At 44.8% G+C, this 20,293-nt stretch overlaps 2 protein-coding genes across 2 annotated transcripts; one reads left to right on the forward strand and one right to left on the reverse strand.

Annotated features, from left to right (window-relative positions):
* Nucleotides 1-4,329: 4,329 nt before the first annotated feature.
* LOC125550958 (V-type proton ATPase 16 kDa proteolipid subunit) lies at nucleotides 4,330-6,517 on the forward strand. The gene is made up of 3 exons (XM_048714100.1): nucleotides 4,330-4,600; nucleotides 4,834-5,119; nucleotides 6,091-6,517. The coding sequence occupies exons 1-3, from the start codon at nucleotides 4,522-4,524 to the stop codon at nucleotides 6,221-6,223; spliced, it is 498 nt and encodes a 165-aa protein (XP_048570057.1). The 5' UTR covers nucleotides 4,330-4,521; the 3' UTR covers nucleotides 6,224-6,517.
* A 485-nt stretch (nucleotides 6,518-7,002) lies between these two features.
* LOC125550957 (long chain acyl-CoA synthetase 9, chloroplastic-like) lies at nucleotides 7,003-12,462 on the reverse strand. The gene is made up of 12 exons (XM_048714098.1): nucleotides 12,119-12,462; nucleotides 11,342-11,863; nucleotides 10,387-10,467; nucleotides 9,881-10,153; nucleotides 9,550-9,681; nucleotides 9,286-9,459; nucleotides 8,967-9,196; nucleotides 8,653-8,770; nucleotides 8,032-8,163; nucleotides 7,815-7,949; nucleotides 7,494-7,700; nucleotides 7,003-7,393 (listed from the first exon to the last, which is right to left on the reverse strand). The coding sequence occupies exons 2-12, from the start codon at nucleotides 11,786-11,788 to the stop codon at nucleotides 7,229-7,231; spliced, it is 2,094 nt and encodes a 697-aa protein (XP_048570055.1). The 5' UTR covers nucleotides 11,789-11,863; nucleotides 12,119-12,462; the 3' UTR covers nucleotides 7,003-7,228.
* Between the last annotated feature and the right edge of the window lie 7,831 nt (nucleotides 12,463-20,293).

Genomic DNA, 20,293 nt, shown 5'->3' on the forward strand with positions numbered 1-20,293 from the left:
CCACACCTCCTCCAAGGAGTGGGTCATACGTGCCTTGGCCACATGAAGACAGACGCCCTCATAGTGTCGGAAGAGGTATTCCAGTCGACCCTAGGGAACCAGGCTTTGATGCGAGATCTATTCTCGTGCAGGGCTTGGTCGACAGAAACAGAGCTCACCGAGAGGGCCATGACAGAGATCCGCAAACCAGCAACAGGGTGCATGTCTCTGGTCCAGAGTGCTTCAGCAGAGCTATCAGAGCTGCGGTGATTCTCCCCAACTTCAGGTTGGCGTCTGGAGTTAGTAAGTTCACCGGAGATTCCAAGCCTGACACTTGGCTTGAAGACTACCGAGTGGCTGTCTAGATTGGTGGCGACAATGATGAAGTGGCCATGAAACACCTTCCTCTGATGTTGGAGGGCTCGGCTAGAGCATGGCTGAATCAGTTAGCGCCTGGCAGCATCTATACTTGGGAAGACCTCGCCTGAGTGTTTGTCAGAACATTCGAGGGCACTTGCAAACGCCCAGCAGGTTTGATAGAATTACAGTGTTGTGTTCAGAAACCGAATGAAACTTTGAGGGATTATATCCAGAGATGGATCACCATGCACCACACGGTAGAAGATGTGTCAGATCATCAGGCAATTTGTGCCTTTAAGGAAGGCTGAATTGACTATGCTATGCGGGCCACTGCCGTGAGATTTTGAATCGGAGTGCGATAAACCTGAGGTTGAGACGGAAAAAGTTGTCGTCGACTGGACTCGGGGATCCACTGTCGAGCACGCTCGTCGAGTGCGCTCAGCCAAGTTGACCAGGCGCGCTTCCTCCAAGGCCCGGGCTTCGGGGGTTTCCCCAATGATAGGAGTGTGAAGCGCATCCATATTGCGGCGGCGAACCTCTTCCCTCCGCTGCGAAGAAAGGGGCTCCTGGCGGTACTCCTCGTGAACGCGCGACGGATCGCCACCACCATCACCACCGTCGTCACGGGGGAAGCCAGGAGGACTGCGTGGTCCGTTGACCATCAAGACTTCTACCGCGGGATTGCTGCTGTCGCACTCGGATGCGGTCTCGACGGAGCCAGTCGACAGGTCGAACAGGCCATAGAGAGTTTCGTCGGGCTCGATTGCCGCGACTTGTGGGGTGGCTGACTGATGGGCCACCGCGTGTCTCACCCACCGCTGGAGCCGCGACCGACCGGAACGCTTGCGGCGGCGAACAGCGGGGGGCGAGGACACCATAGGAGCCGACCGATACTAGGTTGACGGCTGCCAGAGAAGGACGCACGCGCGGAAGTGCGTCGCCCCGCAGACGAGGAGCGCCTCGACGTCGAGTGGAGCTTCCTGAAGCCAAGCGGAGTCGTCGGCCATGAAAACAAGCGCGCCGAGACGGATCTCGCGGTCCTCAGCCAGTCCGCCGGCGGAAACCATGATGATGAGAATCGAAAAAATCGCAACTCCACCAAAAAGTCGCTAAGACACTGGCCCCACGGTGGGCGCCAACTGTCGTGGATCTAAGACTGACAGTAGAATGGGGGTAGGTATGAGGAGGCAAGATCCTAGCTATGGCGAAGTTGTACACACGAGTTTTACGAGTTCAGGCCCTTCGCGGAGGAAGTAATAGCCCTACGTCTCGGTGCCCGGAGGCGGTCGACTGAATTATGTGTGTGTGTGTGTGTTACAGGGGGTGCAAATCCTTGTGCCAGTGGAGGGGGTGGCTTATATAGAGTGCGCCCAGACCCCAGCCAGCCCATGTTACAAAGGGTTTAAGGTACATAAAGAGATGACATTACAGGTAACGCCAGTAATAAAGTGACATAAATGATTATTAAGTCTATGGAGTAAACGCCCGACCGTTGCTGTGTAGAGTGACTTTAGATCTTCTATCTGTCGAGTGATAATTCTTGCGGTCGAGTGTCTTCGGGTCTTCTGAGTGGAATGCTTCTGGTCGTGTGGATGATGCTATCTCTTGAATGCTTCTGGTTTTAGGGTGATGTCCTAGGGGAGGGTGTTTAGGTCAGGCCTATGACCCTACCCTGGGTACATACCTACATCACTCGGTCCATGGCATGGGTCAGAGTAGAGGAAGGTTGATCCATGGTTTGGCCAAAGGGGTGATGAGCGAGGGAGAAGTAGAAGGCCCCCTCTCATATCTTGGTGCGCGAGCAAGTCTGTCGAGGTGGAAGAAGCCTGTCATTTCATGACGGCGTTGGTGACCTTGGCGTGATGTCGTTCGCCGGTTTGTGGGCGGATCAAGCAACCGTCTGGTCTCTCGATCCCCCCTTCACTAATTTTGGTGAGAAGAGGGGAGGGATGAAAGGGTGGAGGGGTGGGAGATGAGGTCGCCGATTCTGTTGGTTGTGGGGGCGAGGGCGGAGAGAGGGGAGTGAGCGACGCCGGTGAAGTCTATGGATCTAGAGAGGGAGGGGAACAAGAGAGTGGGTGGTGCGGAGAGGGAGTGGATAGAGTGCAGTCGTTCGGGAGAGGACAACAAGTCGTATAGAAGGGGTATAATGGGAATATCATAAAAATAAAGCTTTATTTATACCTGTACACTATATATATTTAGAATAACATAAAATATTTTCTCAATAAATTACTTAAAAATATCCAAGAAATTATGGATGGCCGACTATCATTATATAAAGGGGGAATCCGTTCTTTGCTCGTGGAGAAATGTAACATAGTTTTTTATGGGCAATATACCACATATCCTAAATAGTAGATATTCGTGAGAATAACCATCAACATGTGATTTAGAGGTGAGCCTAAAATTATTAAAATTGGGATGTCACTCAATCTACTAGAAATCGCTCATTTCTTGGATTTGTTTATATTAGAATACCTTTGTAGGTCATAAAAACTAATGGATTTGATTGTGCTTCGGAGATGTCGACTGACAAAGACCCTGATGTAACGATGATGGAGGGGGCTAAGAATTCAACGAGTTTTACATAACCAAAAGAGGTGCATGCAAATAATTGTTCTTCTTTGTATGTATGTTGCACATGATATAATACTCAAAATGTATATTTCTATATATATTTAATTTTGTAGAATATGAGAGAGATGGAGATGGATTATGTCGGGGTTCAAAAAGAAACCCATTCAGAGGGTTTTTGGGGCGACGTTATTGGAAGGGGACAAAAATTCACCATGTTTTATACAACAAAAAGATGTGCAAGTGATGATATCCCACAACAACGACGCACTCACAATAAAGCATACCAGCTGGAATTACGATAAATGTTTATGGCAACATTTATTTTCAACTGGTATTCCGATGAGTAAGTTCAATGACGTTCATATAACTCAAGGAAAATATTTCAAAAGCCCGTAGCAACGCACGAGCATTCTAATAGTGGTAGTAGGGGATCACCCTGACGAACCCCACGGGAGGTGGCGAAATAGGGCCTGGCTTCACCATTAATGCTGGCTGCAGTTCTACCACTAGAAACTAGATGCATAACCCTCGCAATCCATTGGGGGTCAAAGCCTTTCCGGACGGGGACCTCTTTCTCAAGATGATGGGAGGGCTTAGTCTCTCGGCGATGCTCATATGAGGTAGGGCGTATATGCGTGTGTTCCTGGGACGAGTGTATGCGAAAATCAAATTTGGCTATTGGGAGCATATGCTCCTGCCCATTAAAAATGTTATTTTGTAAATAAATAAATAAATATGATCATTGTCACACCAAAACGCCACCTATAAACTTTTAGGAGGAAAGCTTAAGTACTGTAATCTGTGCAAAAAGAAACAAGTCGAACGGCAAATATTACCTCTAAATGTTACATTTTTTTATTTTTTCATCGACGAAGCACTGTCATCCCGTTTCACATGAGAATTGGCAAGCACACTTGTTACACTAACAAGAATATCTATGTGAACCAACCTGTGGTTGGATGGTTAGAGCCCATCAGGGGTCAAGTCCTGATACTCGCATTATTCATGTATTTATTTCAGGATTTCCGGTGATGTGCTTTCAGTGGAAGGAGACGTTTTCGTCGACGGCGATGCGCCTACGATGACATGTCTATAAAAAAAATTCAGAATTGTTAAATTTTATTTACTATTTATTTTGAATTTACTGTTCATTAGGGAGCATATGCACCTAAGAGCCAAAACGGCCCTCCCCGAGTGCATGTGCGTATGTTTGACTGTCCGCGTCTGTACTCTGTTAATTTTATTTTTATAAAAATCATAAATCCAAAGTATTAAGTCGCCCGGAGATCTTTTTTCATTTATTAAATCGTCGTGAGATCTGATCCGATGGAGACAAAATGAACGGCGAGATCGATAAAATAAGCAGGAACCCAGGGGCCAGGGTGCAAAACCAAGGAGTCCAGCATCGTCACACCTGTATACTTCCAGAGTTTTTATTTTTCAAGATCAGATCGGGTCGGGGCGAGGAGAGGAGAGGAGAAAATAAAAGCAAACTGGAGAGGCCCTCTGTTCCTCTCCCTACCAACCATCTTCCTTAGCGACGAGGCCACCCCGAGTTCCACAGGAAAGAAGCGCGACCGGAGGAGGAAGAAGAGGAGCAAGATGTCGTCGGTGTTCAGCGGCGATGAGACGGCGCCCTTCTTCGGCTTCCTCGGCGCCGCCGCCGCGCTCGTCTTCTCATGTACGATCGCCTCTCCTCCCTCCCTCCTCCTTGATCGAGCGACACGCTAGGAAGAAAACTAGTTAGATGTCAGAGGGTTCCTCTCCCCTCTCCGGTCGGGCTCGCGGTCGCGCCTTCGCTCGATCTGCCGGTCCCCGCGGCCGCGCTGCGAGTTCCGTGCCCCGATTCGCTCGATTTGGGATCCCTCCACGCTGGATCCGGCTAGAGGGAGATTTGACCGGTTTCGTTTGCAGGCATGGGGGCGGCCTACGGGACGGCCAAGAGCGGGGTCGGGGTGGCGTCCATGGGGGTCATGCGGCCAGAGCTCGTCATGAAGTCCATCGTGCCCGTCGTCATGGCGGGAGTGCTCGGAATCTACGGCCTCATCATCGCCGTCATCATCAGCACCGGGATCAACCCCAAGGCCAAGCCCTACTTCCTCTTCGACGGCTACGCTCACCTCTCCTCCGGGCTCGCCTGTGGCCTCGCGGGGCTCGCCGCCGGCATGGCCATTGGCATTGTCGGTGATGCTGGAGTCAGGTAAAGATGCACCTGCTGCTTTTATTTGTTTGACTTTAACCTTTCGTCTTTGACTTTTAAGCGGTATGTGTATGCTCGTAGCTAGTTAGTGCTGTGCATTACGGTTTGATTAATAATTAGCGCTGCATTAGTTTATGCCCAATGAGCATCATGGATCTGTTTTTCCAAAACAGACGTGGCTACTCCCTTTGTGATTAGTTTATTAATGTTGGTATTGGTAGTAGCATGTATTTCTACAAAGCGAGAATTATTTCTTTCGTTATTTTTAGCCTGGGTAATTAAGAACGAAATCTCCTAGAATCCTATGATATTGTGGATCCTTCTGTTTGTAATCCATCCAATCTATATGGTAATAAATAGAGTCAGTTATGTGTTTGAATGATCTTGCTCGTACTTGTGACTATGGAATTATCTCTAGATTTTATCATAAATTTAATGCAGAAAACATCGCAAGTGACTTTAATTTAACATTTTTTCATACTATTATGATAACTTTATTGCTATAATATACGATGAACATATAGTATATGCTGATGTTGCGCTTATGTAGTTCTGATGTGAGCAGCAAGTATTGAGGGCACTACCTTAAGTTATTGTTTGGTCTTTGTATCTGTAAGACCTGATGTTTAAATAATAGCTGTGTATTGGTTATAAGACATTTTGCCTGCAATATTTTGAAACAATATTGCAGATTTACATTCGAAAGTACATGTTCTTGGATAAGCTTGTGATTTGATTCTGACATATTTGATTTGCAATAAATGTTTAATGTCGACTATATTATACTCCTTCTTGAACCAATATTGGAGTATTACTATTTGGAACAGTTACTATGTTACTCTATGATGTGGTTGATCAGTGTTCCCTTCACAGTTTTTCAGTTTCATATTGATACTGTTTTGTATGGGGGCTGCACTGCAAGCCTCCTACAGTTGAATCCAGTGTTGACCTCTTGTGGATTTTGATTGCAGGGCTAACGCGCAACAACCAAAGCTGTTCGTGGGTATGATCCTTATCCTCATTTTTGCAGAAGCACTTGCCCTTTACGGTCTCATCGTGGGCATCATCCTGTCGTCCCGTGCCGGCCAGTCCCGTGCGGATTAGGCGCCTTGCTCTACCATTCTGCAATTGCCACACAGGCTACATTCTTGAGAAGCTGAAGCATTGAAAAGTTCTAATTTTGATGTATTAAGGAGATATTTGTAGATTATTAAGGAAGGTGACACTTCCAGTACCGTTTTCATTCTTTTTGGGTTGTGGTGGGCGTTTGCTGTTCGTGCAGAGGATTTTGGGGTAGGCTGGATTGCTGCTCCTGGGAATATGGGTTTTAATCCTACTGGTGGTGAATAAAAACACGCATTGTAGCTAAATAATAAATTTATGATTATATTATGTTCATCTCTTTTCTCCACTCTAATTCCTTGATTCAAATTCATACTCTTTTTCTGCATGGTTAGAAAATTAATGTGGTTTGTCTGCTTTGCTGCTAAACATTTGTTGAAGCCACAAACTTGCAATTCATATAGGCTACAAACTTGGCTTATGTGTAGCATGGCTTATTTTTTGGCGAACAATTTACGCAACTTTCGTCTGTTCACTGTTCTAATACGCTACTCCCTCCGTTCACAATTATAAGATGTTACACTCTGAGATTAATTGTCGGCGATTTAGTACAAAGTTGTAGAGGGAGTAATGAATCAGATGTATATAGACGCATTTTGTAGTCCATATTGAAATATGAGAAACATTTTATAACAGTGAACAGTGGGGGTACATTCTAAAAGCTGATGTTTCAAAGAATTTACGGAGATAACTAATACCCAGAACCTACACATCCTTGTGTAGCAGTAACTCATGTGTGAATCATGACAGCAAGATTCAGAGATGTTCCATGAGAAGTTTAACTGAGGAGAACATGATCTCTAGCTGAAATACAACGGTAAATCATCAAGTACACATACTAGAGTTCAATATACTGTCTGTCTCGATCCACTGTTTGAAACACAACACATATGAGAAGTTTTGTTCTTGCTAACAAAGGGACACTATCTGTCCACTGTCTGAAACACAACACAGATGAGGAATGTTGTTCTCCCTAACAAAGGGACACTATCTGTACAGCTTAGCAAGATCGTCCTGATAACCCTTCTTGATGACCTCCCTCTTGAGCTTGAGGGCAGCGGTGACGAGACCCGACTCGGGGGTCCATGGCTCCGGTATCAGCTTGATCCTGGCAGGGATCTCAAACTTCTCCAGCCGCGATTGCTTACCAGCCTGAAGACCAATTTAGAGCAACGGCACAGTACAATCAATCACGCGTGCAACGGTTAGCAAACGACCGAAAATTCGATCAGAGTGCAGGAGAAACACGGACCTTTGCCAACGACTGTAGAACTTCTTTGACAGTCTCTTGCTTCTGGCACAGATCGGGGAAATCAGAATATGCAATCCCTTGTTTTGAGGCCCAGTTTTCTAGCTCACCGTGCGCAGCTACAACGAGTGCAACACAGTAGTTTTGGGAGGGATCCGCGTGGACCATGATGTTGTCAACATACGGGCTCACACTCAAAGTAGCCTCCACCTGTGATCGTGTACTTCGTTAGGAAGAGAGCTACTAGCTACTTGTTTGGCCTGGTCGTAAGTCGAGAAGTGCTGAAATAGCCGTGTGTTTGGCCAGAAAAAGAAACCGTATTACCTTTCCTAGCGATACATATTCACCATGTTGAAGCTTAACTATATCCTTCTTCCTGTCAATGATTTCGAGGCAGCCATCTGGGTGCAAACGCCCAATGTCACCAGAGTAGAACCACCTCATTCCTCTCTCATCATCCTGAACAAGATACATACTTTTACGATTTCTTTTTAATCACAACATAGACAGCTTTGTAATATTACTGTGGTTGGTAACATACCTTGTAGACCTCATTTGTTTTGGCCTCATTTTTGAAATAGCCTTTGGTTACATTTGGGCCTCCAATAACGATTTCTCCCCGAGGCATTGGTGAATCAGATGTCAAGTATCCACCTTCAACCCAATCTATCAACTATCATGTAGAGTTACAATTATGTTAGTAAAGAATTGAATCTGAAGGAAAGGGAGAAGAATAAAATTCGATGGGCAAAGACAAAATCCACTAATTGTTAACGCATAGGTTCTTTTTGCGCAATATTATGTGTTTCTAGTTTTATGCTTAGGGGCATGAAAATATAACTGCAAGGCACTAGATAGACAAAATTGCCATGCATATTAACTTGGACTAACTGCAAAGTTACCGATCTGGTAGCACTATCCACACACATGGAAGAATTACACCAACCATTTGAAAACATAAGCTGATCCACAAACGAAATATTAACATGTCCTTCACAACTTGGGGAACACCTTCAATACGTACCTCGTCAGACATCTTTCTAGGGCAAAGATACACCATTAACAGTAAATATATGTATGAACATAATAGCTTTGCTATGGAAAGTGGAACTAAAAACCATATCAACATTATGAAATGATAAAGTATATCTTTCTTTTATACCTTAATGAACGAACAAGACAATGGAGCACCAACACGACCAACAGATGTGTCATTGTACTCAGAGAATGTCCCGCCAGCACACGTTTCAGTTAGACCATATCCTTGCCCTATTGGAGCCCTGTAACAGCAAAACTCGGCCGATCAATTTCTGGGCTTGTAAATGTATGAAATGTATATAATACACCAGTTATATTTGAAATGTATGAAATCCAAACACAGCAAGTAATAGTGGAGTATAAACATAATTGCTGTCAACAGAAAGAACTTAAGATAACTTCTTTTTGCAAAAAAAACTGAGGATCTATATATCTCACCCAAGGCATATATTGATAAATCTCTGAGTTTCTCCAGACAGAGGCGCTCCGCCTGAAAGTATAAAGCGAATCCGGCCTCCCAAGATTGCACGCACTTTCTGGAAGACAAGCATGTCCCACACAAGCTTCTCTAATCCCCATGCACCAAACCAACTTCCATTGACAGCAGCTAGCCGACGGCTGTAGGCGATATCAAATAGTTTCTTGGCTACACCACCCTTTGCATCAACCTAAGTTCATCTCAATATTAACAACAATTCAGTACAGAGATTAAAAAACACAGAAAAGAAATAGATGATGGCACCGTAGAGGGCAATACATTTTTTCTCACGCCATCACGAACACGGTCAAGTATAGCAGGTACCGCAGTCATAAGTGTTGGCCTCAGTGCAGAGGCATCACCTTTGGTCCCCTTTTTAATTTTATTTGATGTATCAGTCAGGGTCAATGGTGATCCATATCCTATAGAAGCCCCAACAGCAGATATAATCGTCTAGACCACACATTTACAGAAATGTAATTAGTATAAGTATACTGATGCCACGAAATAAATTGAAATACTGATATGACACACTATACCTACCTCAGCTGCCAACTCAAGAATGTGTGCAAGCGGGAGGTACGCCAAGTAGACATCCTTCTTACCAAGTGCAGGCACAATAGTCATAACAGCTGATGCTGTAGCCAAGACATTGCGATGGCTCATCATGACACCCTGTGGAAAATGTACAAATGAGAATAATGTTTCCTCGATCAGCAGGGCTGTAGAGCAGATGAACTCAGAAAGGACATGCATTAGTGGTCTACATATCAGGAGTGTTCCACCATGAGTACATGAGCATTAGCAGACAATTGAGCACCTCCGATAAAACTAGACCAAAAATTAAATATAGTGAACATGGATTTGAACAAACCTTGGGCATTCCGGTGCTCCCACTTGTATACATTATCACTGCTGTATCAGATGGGAGAGGTAAATTTGCTTCGATAGGTGTTTCCAACCCTAGCCTCTCTACCTCTTCAAATGACTCGACTCTCCAGTTAGTGCATTGTTTAGCCAAGGATACTTCACTTGAGACACCGTCCTCACTTATGTAGACGACATGTTTCAAAGTATCAAGTTGCCCATTTATATCAATAAGTTTTTTTAGTTCTTTCCGTCCACAGATCACAGTAGTTGCCTCAGTCTAAAGAGTCAAAAAATAACAAGATTAGCAACTGTACCACACAGCAGAAACATAAGGTATGCTTTATTCTGATAAAATAGATATGCCAACCATTTCCTTAAGTGATAATATAAAAAAATGATTGTGGTAACTGTTGCTTGCATTTTTGGTGCCTACCAACAAAAGACAATGCTATAACTAAAAAAATCAGTTGTCTTGAGTTCATGGATGCACAGAGTATATAGTGAACCGACCTCATTTAGTGAGTGACAAAGTGCTCCCTCTCCCAAGGAGGCATAAATGGTGACCACTGTAATGTTTTGTCTGAAGCATGCCTTGGAAACAGAAAAAAAAAATGGTTAGAGAACTTGCAAATGATTTACAGAGCAGAATGTTAACATAATGCAAGTAACATAACAAACACACGCTTTTTCCAAAAATAAAATAAAATAAGAAAAGTAATTAAGCTGAAGCAATTCCATGTTCAGAAAAAGAAAACAATGTTTATGTGGAGAAACAGGATTTTTTATATAGATTCATATCTCCATCGTTAGTCTACTTCTTTTTGCCTCATTATGTTCATCTATATCACTAACATTATTCAGTTTATATGCAAGGATGATGATGGACTATCTGGTCTTTAGTATCTTTGAAATGTTCCAACCCTAGCATTTACATGATATTGTCAAAAGGTAAGAATAGGAACATATATCCCGCTTCATGGAAAAATTTACTTGTAACATGGCCATAGCAACCTGCATAGCCCCGCGTTCATAAATGTGTTAAACTGAAGGGGTCCTATTTGAGATATCAGTCTTGGCTTGGGAAGCCTGATCCTGCCAGGATCCCAACCCCTGCCAATCCCAGTTCATGCAAGTTAGGACTGGGCCAAGACCTTGAACGGGATCGGACCTCCCAAATAAGGACTTGCTTTTACAGAACTTACGAGAATGTATAACTATTGTCGTGGCATGCATTTTCCTATCTTTATGCAAGCTATTACTATAATGTTTTAACACCTTTGAAAATGCAGAAGCAGCATCCTGTAGTATATATTTAGGCAAAGCTTGCATTTTCGAGATGGCAATTGAAGATACATGAAGACCAATATGCACAAATATAATTTAGGTACTTGACGGCTTGATGCACGGAAGGCCGAAAGCACGGCACATGTTTTTGCTAATTTTAGTACATTGGTGGAGAAGTTACCTGCAACGCAATCTGCCACTCAGCTCGCGTATCAGCAAAGATAGCAACACGCTCGTCCTTCTGGTGCCCAATTTGGATCAGACCGGATGAGAAGTTGCATACAGCCTTGAATGCTTCGATGTAAGTTTTCCACTCATACTCCCCCAGATGGAGCTTCTCGAATGATCTTCCATCAGCAGCCACCTCTGTTTCCCTTGAAATGAGCTTCCTGGTGCCGTGCAGGGGCATGTAGGCATACTGCTTGCAGGACTGTTCGAATAGCTCGGCGAGCGTGAAAATCCCTTCCCAGTGCGTCTCGACGGGCTGTTCGGACCTGTAGTTACGGATGGCATAGCCAGGCTCACCACCCACATCGACGGGCAGACCCCTTTTCTTCTCAGCCTTCCTCTTGGTGAGCATCAGAGATGCCACAAACGGGATGACAAAACCGATGAAATAAGGATTCATGTTTCTTGAAATACAGGCTTATAATATTTTTTAGCTCAAGGCGCGTCGAATCAGAGAGGCCTTGAAAGGATAAACCTGAAACAAATCTTCCATGAGGTGAGATGTTCTCCAAACATAGCGTGATTTAGAGATAGTAACACTGTCAGTGATATAATTCATTTTCTCTTCTAGAAGGCTACAATTATAGGACCAATTACAGATGACTGTGCACATAGAAATTAGAATGCTGATACGTATAGCAGAATTCGGATCCTTGAGTTCTGGAAACCAAACCCAACGGAGTAAGGGCTAGAGAGACAGAGAGACGGGAGGGAGAGCTGGGAGCGGTACCTGGGGGCTGGGGTGAGGCTCGGCCGGCCGGGAAGCAGGGGAGGGCTCTGGGGAGGTTGAGGAAGGGAGCAAATGTTGCAATGCGGGTGGCGGGGAGTAGTAGGAGGGAACAGGCGGAGAGGGAGAGATGGAGGTGACGGCGACGGCAACGGCAAGGACGGCGGGGCGGAGGACGCAAGGAGGCGGCGCCGTCGGAGGATGGTGGGTGGGTGGAGAGTGGAGCTGTTCTGGCGGTGCAGGACTGCGGGGGTTTAGGGATCTCCGCGGCGATCTATCTGGTGGCATCGCAGGCTTTGCTGCTGCTGGCGGCCATCCGCCTTGGTTTCTCCGTCCTTGTCTTTTCCTCTGGCTTTCCGAGAAGCTCCTCGTACTGGAGTTTCTCCACGTGTATGCAACTCTTCATGCGAAATTTCAATGTACTCCCTTAATTCTGATTTTTTTTTGCGGGTTCAAAACTTGTATTACTCAGATAATATCAGTACAATCCATCGCAATCAGTTCTAACACATCCGGAGGAGCCGAACCAATCCAGGTCACGGTTCTACCTTGAGCTCTACCGAACGCAGCTAGACTATCACTGGTCTTATTTTGCAACCGCGAGACATGAGTAATACAAGATTAACAAAGACTAAGAAGATATCTAATCTCCTTTACCAGAAAAGCATAAGCAGACCGATCACAACCATCACATGTGATCATAGATACACCACAAAAGAGTCCAATTCGACTGTAATAGGCAAATCTGACCACTGTAAAGCATAGGAGATACCCGCTATACAGGCACACAGTTCAGCCTCCAAAGCATCTCTACAGGAGAATAGAGCCCTGCACGCCGAGAAGATGATCTTGCCGTCCGAGTCTCTCAGAATCATCCCTGCTCCAGCTATTTCACTTGAGACAAAAGACCCATCTGTATTAAGTTTTACCCATCCATTCACCGGCCTAGACCACGTCGGTAGAGCACCCACCGCTGCACTTGTGTGCTTAGTGGCACCGTCCAGACCGATCGCCAGCTTTCCTTTAGCAGGGTCACAACGTGAGTTTGACTTTACTGCCATCAAGGACTCCATATAGCTTTGCAAGAACTTGATGGATACGTCCATTGGCGGAGCAGGCTTTGAGTGTACTAGCTCATTCTTTACATACCAGCATCTCCAGAATATCATCAACAGTATGCACCGTTCCAAACCGCTCAAAATAGCTAGGACATGTAGCAACCATTCCTTGCCAGTAGGGATGAATGTTTCTATATTGGGCAGTCTCCAAATTTTTGCCATTGACCTGTACAGATCCCGGCCATATTGACACTTTACAAAGGGGTGAAAATTGTCTTCTGTTGCAACTCCACAAACTGGGCATGTACTAGTAATCTCAAGGCTGATCCTGCATTTATTTTTCTAGGTTGGTAGACTGTCCGTTGCCACTCGCCATGCAAAATTTGCAATCGAAGGTGTAGCGCCGCAATTCCAAATGAACTTCCAGCACCCCCTGGCTCCCGTCGGCGCTGAACTAGAGGAGGCCACGGACCCTTGGTGCAGCTCATCAAACGCCAGACGATAGGCGCTCCTAAATGTGAAGACTCCATACTTTTCAGGTGCCCATGCAAGGAAATCATCATCTAGTCTCGGAGAAGCCCTGATCTTCAGGATCTCTTCAACATCAACAGCAACGAAATAGCGAGAGAGCAGCTCAACCTTCCAAGATCCATTATCATTTAACAAGTCAGAGACAAAACGCGTACGGCACACGCCTTGCCGTGAGATGGGTCTGAATGAAAAGGGTCGGGGGATCCAGTTGTCTCGCCACACTCTTATGCTTCTGCCGTTTCCAACATGCCATATTAACCCTTTCTTTAGTAAGTCTAGACCATGGCTGATTGCTTGCCATGAGGAGGAGGCATTACCCGTGAAAACAGTATCCTCAAGCTTGCCGTGTGGGTAGTATCGTGCTTTGAGAACTTGTGCACATAGGCTTTCCGGTCTGGATATTAAATGTACTCCCTTAATTCTGATTTTTTTAAATAAGATGTATATAGACTTATTCTACTATGTTTATCTACTCATTTTCATCTATATGTAGTCTATATTAAAATATTGTCTCATAATTTGGAACAGAGGTGGTAGTTTTCTCTGTCTAATGTCACTTTTTCCCTCAATGCATCTAAGCACCTTTCTTAAACAATTTTTTGCGCTACTATTTTCCCTGAGAAAATAAGTCTCGCCCTTCAATTTCGTTTCTGAAACGACAACACCCAATACTAGAGTTCATAAACTGCCTCGACTGCAACACAGACACGGACAGTCATTGAAAACAAAACGAAACATTCAAGTCTTGAACTTGAGACTGCTGATCTCGGATATCATATTAAATTTATGTTTTGGTCAGTTGTTTCAAAAGTCTGAACTGATGAAAAATGGCAGACAAATACTTCAATAGTCTTTACACACGGTCGCACCTTGGATATGCACGTATCGGCACTACCTACTCAAGCCCTCCTAATTGACCTTTGTCATCATAAGTGTGTGACGACAATCAACAAACACTCATGCTTATCATCCACCATTGCTAACTCCAAAACAACCCTTGCAGACGGTACCCAACTTTGACCATATTTCTTAGTGGTGCCCTTGCCAAACTGGGATTAGTGTATAGGGTTTCGTTGCATGTAGTTTCCATTGAAATTGAGCTAAATGATGTATGCCAACATTCGAGGGAGAAATTTTGCTAGTCATTTTGCCATATGGTTCTTACAATTCAGTAATAGCAAAATTGTAATGCCATTTCACACTTTGTATACTACACCGCACATGTAGTGGCACATGCACCCAAGAGAAGGGTTGGGGAGCAAATGCTACAAATGTACCAATGGAAGGAAGCATAGAGAATTAATTGGTAAATACTGGTAATTTTGCAATTACAGTTCCACGGTTTAGAGGGTTTAGTGCAGGAGTGACTATGTTCATTGTCGAGTTCATGTCCCTCATCTTTGATCTGCTATCGCGCAGACTGCACAAGACCCACATTGTCCATGATGTTCTTGGTGCAATACGTGGACTTATGGATGGGTGTTCATCAAACTACTCTGTCCACGGCAGCGAACGCCCACTCCTGGCATTGGAGCTCTTTTGGTATCTACAATGCCAAGTCTTGTAACCTGGCCATGTTTAGGGGCTCTATCATTGCCCCCACACTGGAAGCTCTCTTGGTGATCTTAGGCTCCTCTTCATGTCAAGGTGTTTGTTTTGCTTTCTATCCACGAAAAGTGTTGGACCGCGGACCGGTTTGCTCGTCGGTTGATTTCGCACCCACTATGTAGTGCCATCTGTGACCAGAAATCCTAGATCAGGCTTCATCTCCTTGTCGATTGTTCCTTCACCCATCAAGTCTAACATGATGTTTTCGCTCGGAATCGTGCCGCTGCAACCATCTCGTGCCCCCGTTGACGAGTTCCTCGACTGGTGGGCCTCCACCTTGTCTACGGCTCCGGCGAGCATGTGGAAAGGGATCTCTACCCTTGTCATCCTCACCTCTAGGTTTCTTTGGAAGCACCAAGATGGGTGTGTCTTCAACGGAGAGCACCCTTCTATCACTTGCCTCGCGCAGATCATCCAAGATGAAGCCTGTTGCCGGGCCAACGCTAAAGGATTAACACATCTTGTGTTGGAGACATGGTTTTTGGGTTTGGGGGCGGCCATACCCCATTATTTGTGCTCTAGAGCTCCAGCTCTCGCCATTTCATGGTGTACGTGCTTGCGGGATGCTACCATAATCCATTCTCTTTGTTTGAACTCAACTCTATCTATCAATGATAAGATACACAAATATTTTGCGTATTCGAATATGAAAAGAATCTTCTTTGGACTATCTTGATTGATTGGATCAAATCTAACTCGTGATATTTGAATATAAACAAAAGATATGAGAGAAGGAGATGAAATTTACTTGTCTAGTTGCACCATCGACGGTAGTGGCCCCATGAAAATGGCCCCCATTACAACTTATTTCTTTGGATTTGACCATTGATTTTTTTCTCTACCTATTCTCATGGTTTGCTTCATTTTCTTTTGACTTTGTACAAGACCAGGGCAAAGGGTGATTCTATTGTCACCTTCAAAAAGTGCATCACTAACAAGTATCGCAGTTTGGTGTGTTGCATAAAATAGTGTTATTGTTGAGAATGAATGTTATTATAATGGGAAAATAATAGAATAAAATATTTTTCAAAATAAAATCTCCCTCTGTCCATCATATAATCTTCATTGGTTCTCGTCTCGTGTAAGTCAGACTTCACAACTTTGACCAAGCATATAGAGAAAATTAACTATATCTACAATACCCAATATATAGCATATGGAATATATTTCATCATAAATCAATGGTATTGATTTGGTATTCTAGATGTTGACAAGTTTTTCTATAAAGTTGGTCAAAATTTACAAAAAATGACTTAAAAATACTCTATACAATACATACAATATTTTGAGAGAGAGAGGAGGGGGGGCATTTTTGCCAAACTTTCCTGATCTGAGCCTTTTGGTAAAGTCCATCCCCGTGCCATTTCTGCCTCCACATAGACACGCCAAAGTAGCCAGCGTTTATGCCCTGGATAGATAATTAGTTGTGAGCATGCGTTACTGGAAACGCCCCAAGATCCGGTGTTTCTTCTCGGGGCAGAAACGTCAGTGCCTAAGGCGTTTCCAGTAACGCGTCTCTGTTCGGTGTTTATGCCTTGCCATGTACGAGGTCAATGGCTACTTAGCTAGGTTGTGGCCATGCCAAAAACGCCGTCAACTTTGGCGTGTCTAAGTGGGAAAGAAGGCCACAATGTTGTGTTTTTGACAAAAGGGTCAGGACGTCCTAAATAATCTGGATGGGTTCAAATCATGCTAAAGTTTTCTGACAATGTATTTTGGCGCAGAGAGAGAGAGAGAGTAGTGAGACATTTTCAATACGATATTGCTATTTCACACGCGGCTAAGAAAATTCAACTATAAGAGCCATCCTATTTGGATATCTAGATGTGTGAAATACAAAAGGATGAAAAAATGTTTATCGGGTGGCTATCAATATCACTAACGTTTGTGAAGTAGCTACTTCCAATAAACTGAAATATGGCCACTCCTTTTTCAATACCAGCACTGAAGGCTGGGACGACGTGTGGAGCGACAACGACGGCATTGGTCACAACGACGCCGAGCCAGGACCTCATAGGAGACAAGCACGACAATGCGAGTGGTCAGCGAGCACGATGTCTCAGGCGGAGGCGAGGAAGCAGGTTGATGGGTGTGGATTACAAGCGGGGCTGCGAGGGGCGCCGGAGTTATTGTGGATCGATGGCCGGGAGGGGTCGGGGACTTAGAGGGATGATCGCGGCGGCGACCAACATGGTGGTGTGGGTTGGAGGTTGAGGGGCGAGCGTACCGGTAGTTAGGGTTGGGTCGGAGGGTGGCGTGTGGATATACCTAAGAAGTTCGTCTCCACTATCTTATTTATCTTAACATGCAACCTCTCCACCTTCTCACTTTCCATGACATGCACACTCTCCATATCATCAAGCGCCCATGCAGCCATTTAACTTTTTACTTTTTACCACATGCAAGCCATCCACATCATCAAAAACATCAAAACCCTCCACATCATTGATTTTTATTTTTATTTTTCCACAATAAATAATTGAACTTGAATTTCACAAGACAATATAACATGCATGCACCCTTCATTTACCTCTAGGTTGGATGTGGTGTGACACTATTCTCATAATATTCTAATTTTATTTTTGATAAGTTCGTTGCTAAAAAAATTCATACCAACGTGCGAGGAGTTATCTAGCATGAACAGTGGTACATACGGTCTATTGGATGAAGATATAACGACCCAAAAATTTAGGACGCCGATAACTGCCACACGTGTGGTGTATCGGGTGGTTGTGATGCACGCCTCGTGTGGCATGGAGAAGAACCCGCCCGCACGACCGCGTCCGAGCGCGCGCAGCCACAGCCCGCACGTCCAGTGTGTGGCAAAACCGCCCACACGTCCGGGCCAGACGACAGCGTTGCCCGCATGACCCAGCACGCCAGCCGTCCCGGACTCCTTCCGATCCCCAGTCCGCCCTGCCGCCATTGTCTCCCACCTCTCGATCCCCTACCTCCATCGCCTTCCTTCTCTGGTTGCCATGGAAACTAGTGAAGATCCCTAGCGCCTTCCCATCGCTAACCACCACCCCCTCCCACCCCAACCCCGCCGTCCCAAGACGACAAACTAAAACAGGTGGATCTCCGATCTCCTTTTGTTTCTCGACCTTCTTCTGCCAAGAAATATGAACTTACAAATTTGCCCACGAAGATGGCGATTGGATCAACGCTATCAGGGCAAACACCCCACGAATTTGTGTGTCTTTGCATTTGCCCACCAAACATATGCCAGATCTGCCATATACTATGCTAGAGTTGTGCCAAGCTTCTGGGTTGTCTTGGTGCAAGTAGTTGGTAATGGAGCATGCGTAGGAATCACTATAAATAGGGAGAGAAAGGAGGAATTTGGCATAGGGAGGGAGGAAAAATAATTGCCACTTGTATCTAATGTCAGTTGCCATCTATCGTTGTCCGTAGTTGCCACCATGTTATCTTATTGCTGGCCATCCTATTTTGTTGTCTGTTGCCATCGCTTCAAAATGATAGCTGGCATCCAGAATTCAGAAAAGAGAATGGATGTGCATGTCCTACTTGCCATGAGGTGTTGGTTGCATACGCAAGAAATGTTATGAGATTGCCGTGTCATCTTCTACGTGCAAACATCAAGAATGCTTTGCGGATTGTTGATGCGTTCTTGTTCATGCAGTGACTAAAAACACAATGACAGAAAAGAAAGCAGAAGAATGAATCACGAAGATGGCACTGATCCTTGGCTTTCTCAAAGGCCGGAAACGCCACCTTGGGATGCAGCAGAGTACAATCAACTCATTTCTTCAGGGCCATTGCTGCCACTACTAGAGCATTACGCGGGCATCGATACGATGCATGACAAACAAAGAAGAAACAGTTGCCATGTTCATGACAATGAAGATGTCATTCTACTTATGTCCTACAAACTAATTTTTAGCAGGTTCTTATGACCAAACCACAATCAGGGGGGTAGCATGGCAAGTTTCGTCACAGGGCGCTAACGCTGACAAATGTACGGGCAACCAACTTCAGCTAGCTAATGTGGCAAATCAAGGTAATGCATACGAAAAAGAAACTTACTGTTGTGGACATGAAATTAAACTTGCAAGGATGGCAAAAGACTCACGAGTTATGTCAGAAAAATGTAGGACCTTCATGCAACACGTGGCATCAGGCGACAACCATGTACCTGCCATCAACGTCGTACACAGGTGAGTGCATGCAAGTGAAGTTGTGGACAATGAGTTAGGAGAAAGGAACATATCTGACAGATGCAGTTGCCATGGCTGGACAGCTGCAGTTGCCATGGCTGCACAACTGCAGTTGCCATGCCTGGACAATTGCAGTTGCCATGTATAATCAAATGTGGCTGCAATGTATAAACAACCGTGGATGACAAAGTGTGAAAAAATCTGTGTGACATGGTTGGACCACTACATGTGCCATGTTGAACAAACTACAGTTGCCATGCAATGACCAACTGCTACCATGATCGCAGGTTGTTACGGTGGAACCACATCGGCAAACGTCTCATGGCAAGCTTCACAGTTGTAGGAAAGCGCTATTGTAGATAGATGATACGTCCATTTTGCATCATGCTTTTATATCGATATTTATTGCATTATGGGCTGTTATTAAACATTATGTCACAACACTTATCCTATTCTCTCTTATTTTACAAGGTTTACATAAAGAGGGAGAATGCCGGCAGCTGGGATTCTGGGCTGGAAAAGGAGCAAATATTAGAGACATATTCTGCATAGCTCCAAAAGTCCTGAAACTTCATGTAAGTCATTTTCAGAATATATAATAAATACTGAGTGCAAGAAGTTCACCAGGGGGGTCACACCCAGCCCACAAGGGTGGGGGCGTGCCCTACCTGATGAAGGTATGTACCTAGGGTAGGGTCATAGGCCTGACCTAGACAGCCTTCCCTAGGACGTCACTCTCAAACCAGAAGCATTCAAAGGGTACCATCATCCACTCGACCAGAGACATTCCACTCGGAAGAATC

This window comes from Triticum urartu, chromosome 4 (genome assembly GCF_003073215.2).
Source record: "Triticum urartu cultivar G1812 chromosome 4, Tu2.1, whole genome shotgun sequence".
NCBI lineage: Eukaryota > Viridiplantae > Streptophyta > Magnoliopsida > Poales > Poaceae > Triticum > Triticum urartu.

Bases quoted from the DNA above. Each gene is read 5' to 3' on its own strand.
- LOC125550958 (XM_048714100.1), top strand. From the start codon at position 4,522: ATGTCGTCGGTGTTCAGCGGCGATGAGACGGCGCCCTTCTTCGGCTTC. The intron at 4,601-4,833 runs GTACGATCGCCT...TTTCGTTTGCAG, and splicing joins CGCCGCGCTCGTCTTCTCAT to GCATGGGGGCGGCCTACGGG. The intron at 5,120-6,090 runs GTAAAGATGCAC...TTTTGATTGCAG, and splicing joins GTCGGTGATGCTGGAGTCAG to GGCTAACGCGCAACAACCAA.
- LOC125550957 (XM_048714098.1), bottom strand. From the start codon at position 11,788: ATGAATCCTTATTTCATCGGTTTTGTCATCCCGTTTGTGGCATCTCTG. The intron at 10,468-11,341 runs GTAACTTCTCCA...TCTGTTTCCAAG, and splicing joins AGTGGCAGATTGCGTTGCAG to GCATGCTTCAGACAAAACAT. The intron at 7,701-7,814 runs GTAATACGGTTT...ACACGATCACAG, and splicing joins AATATGTATCGCTAGGAAAG to GTGGAGGCTACTTTGAGTGT.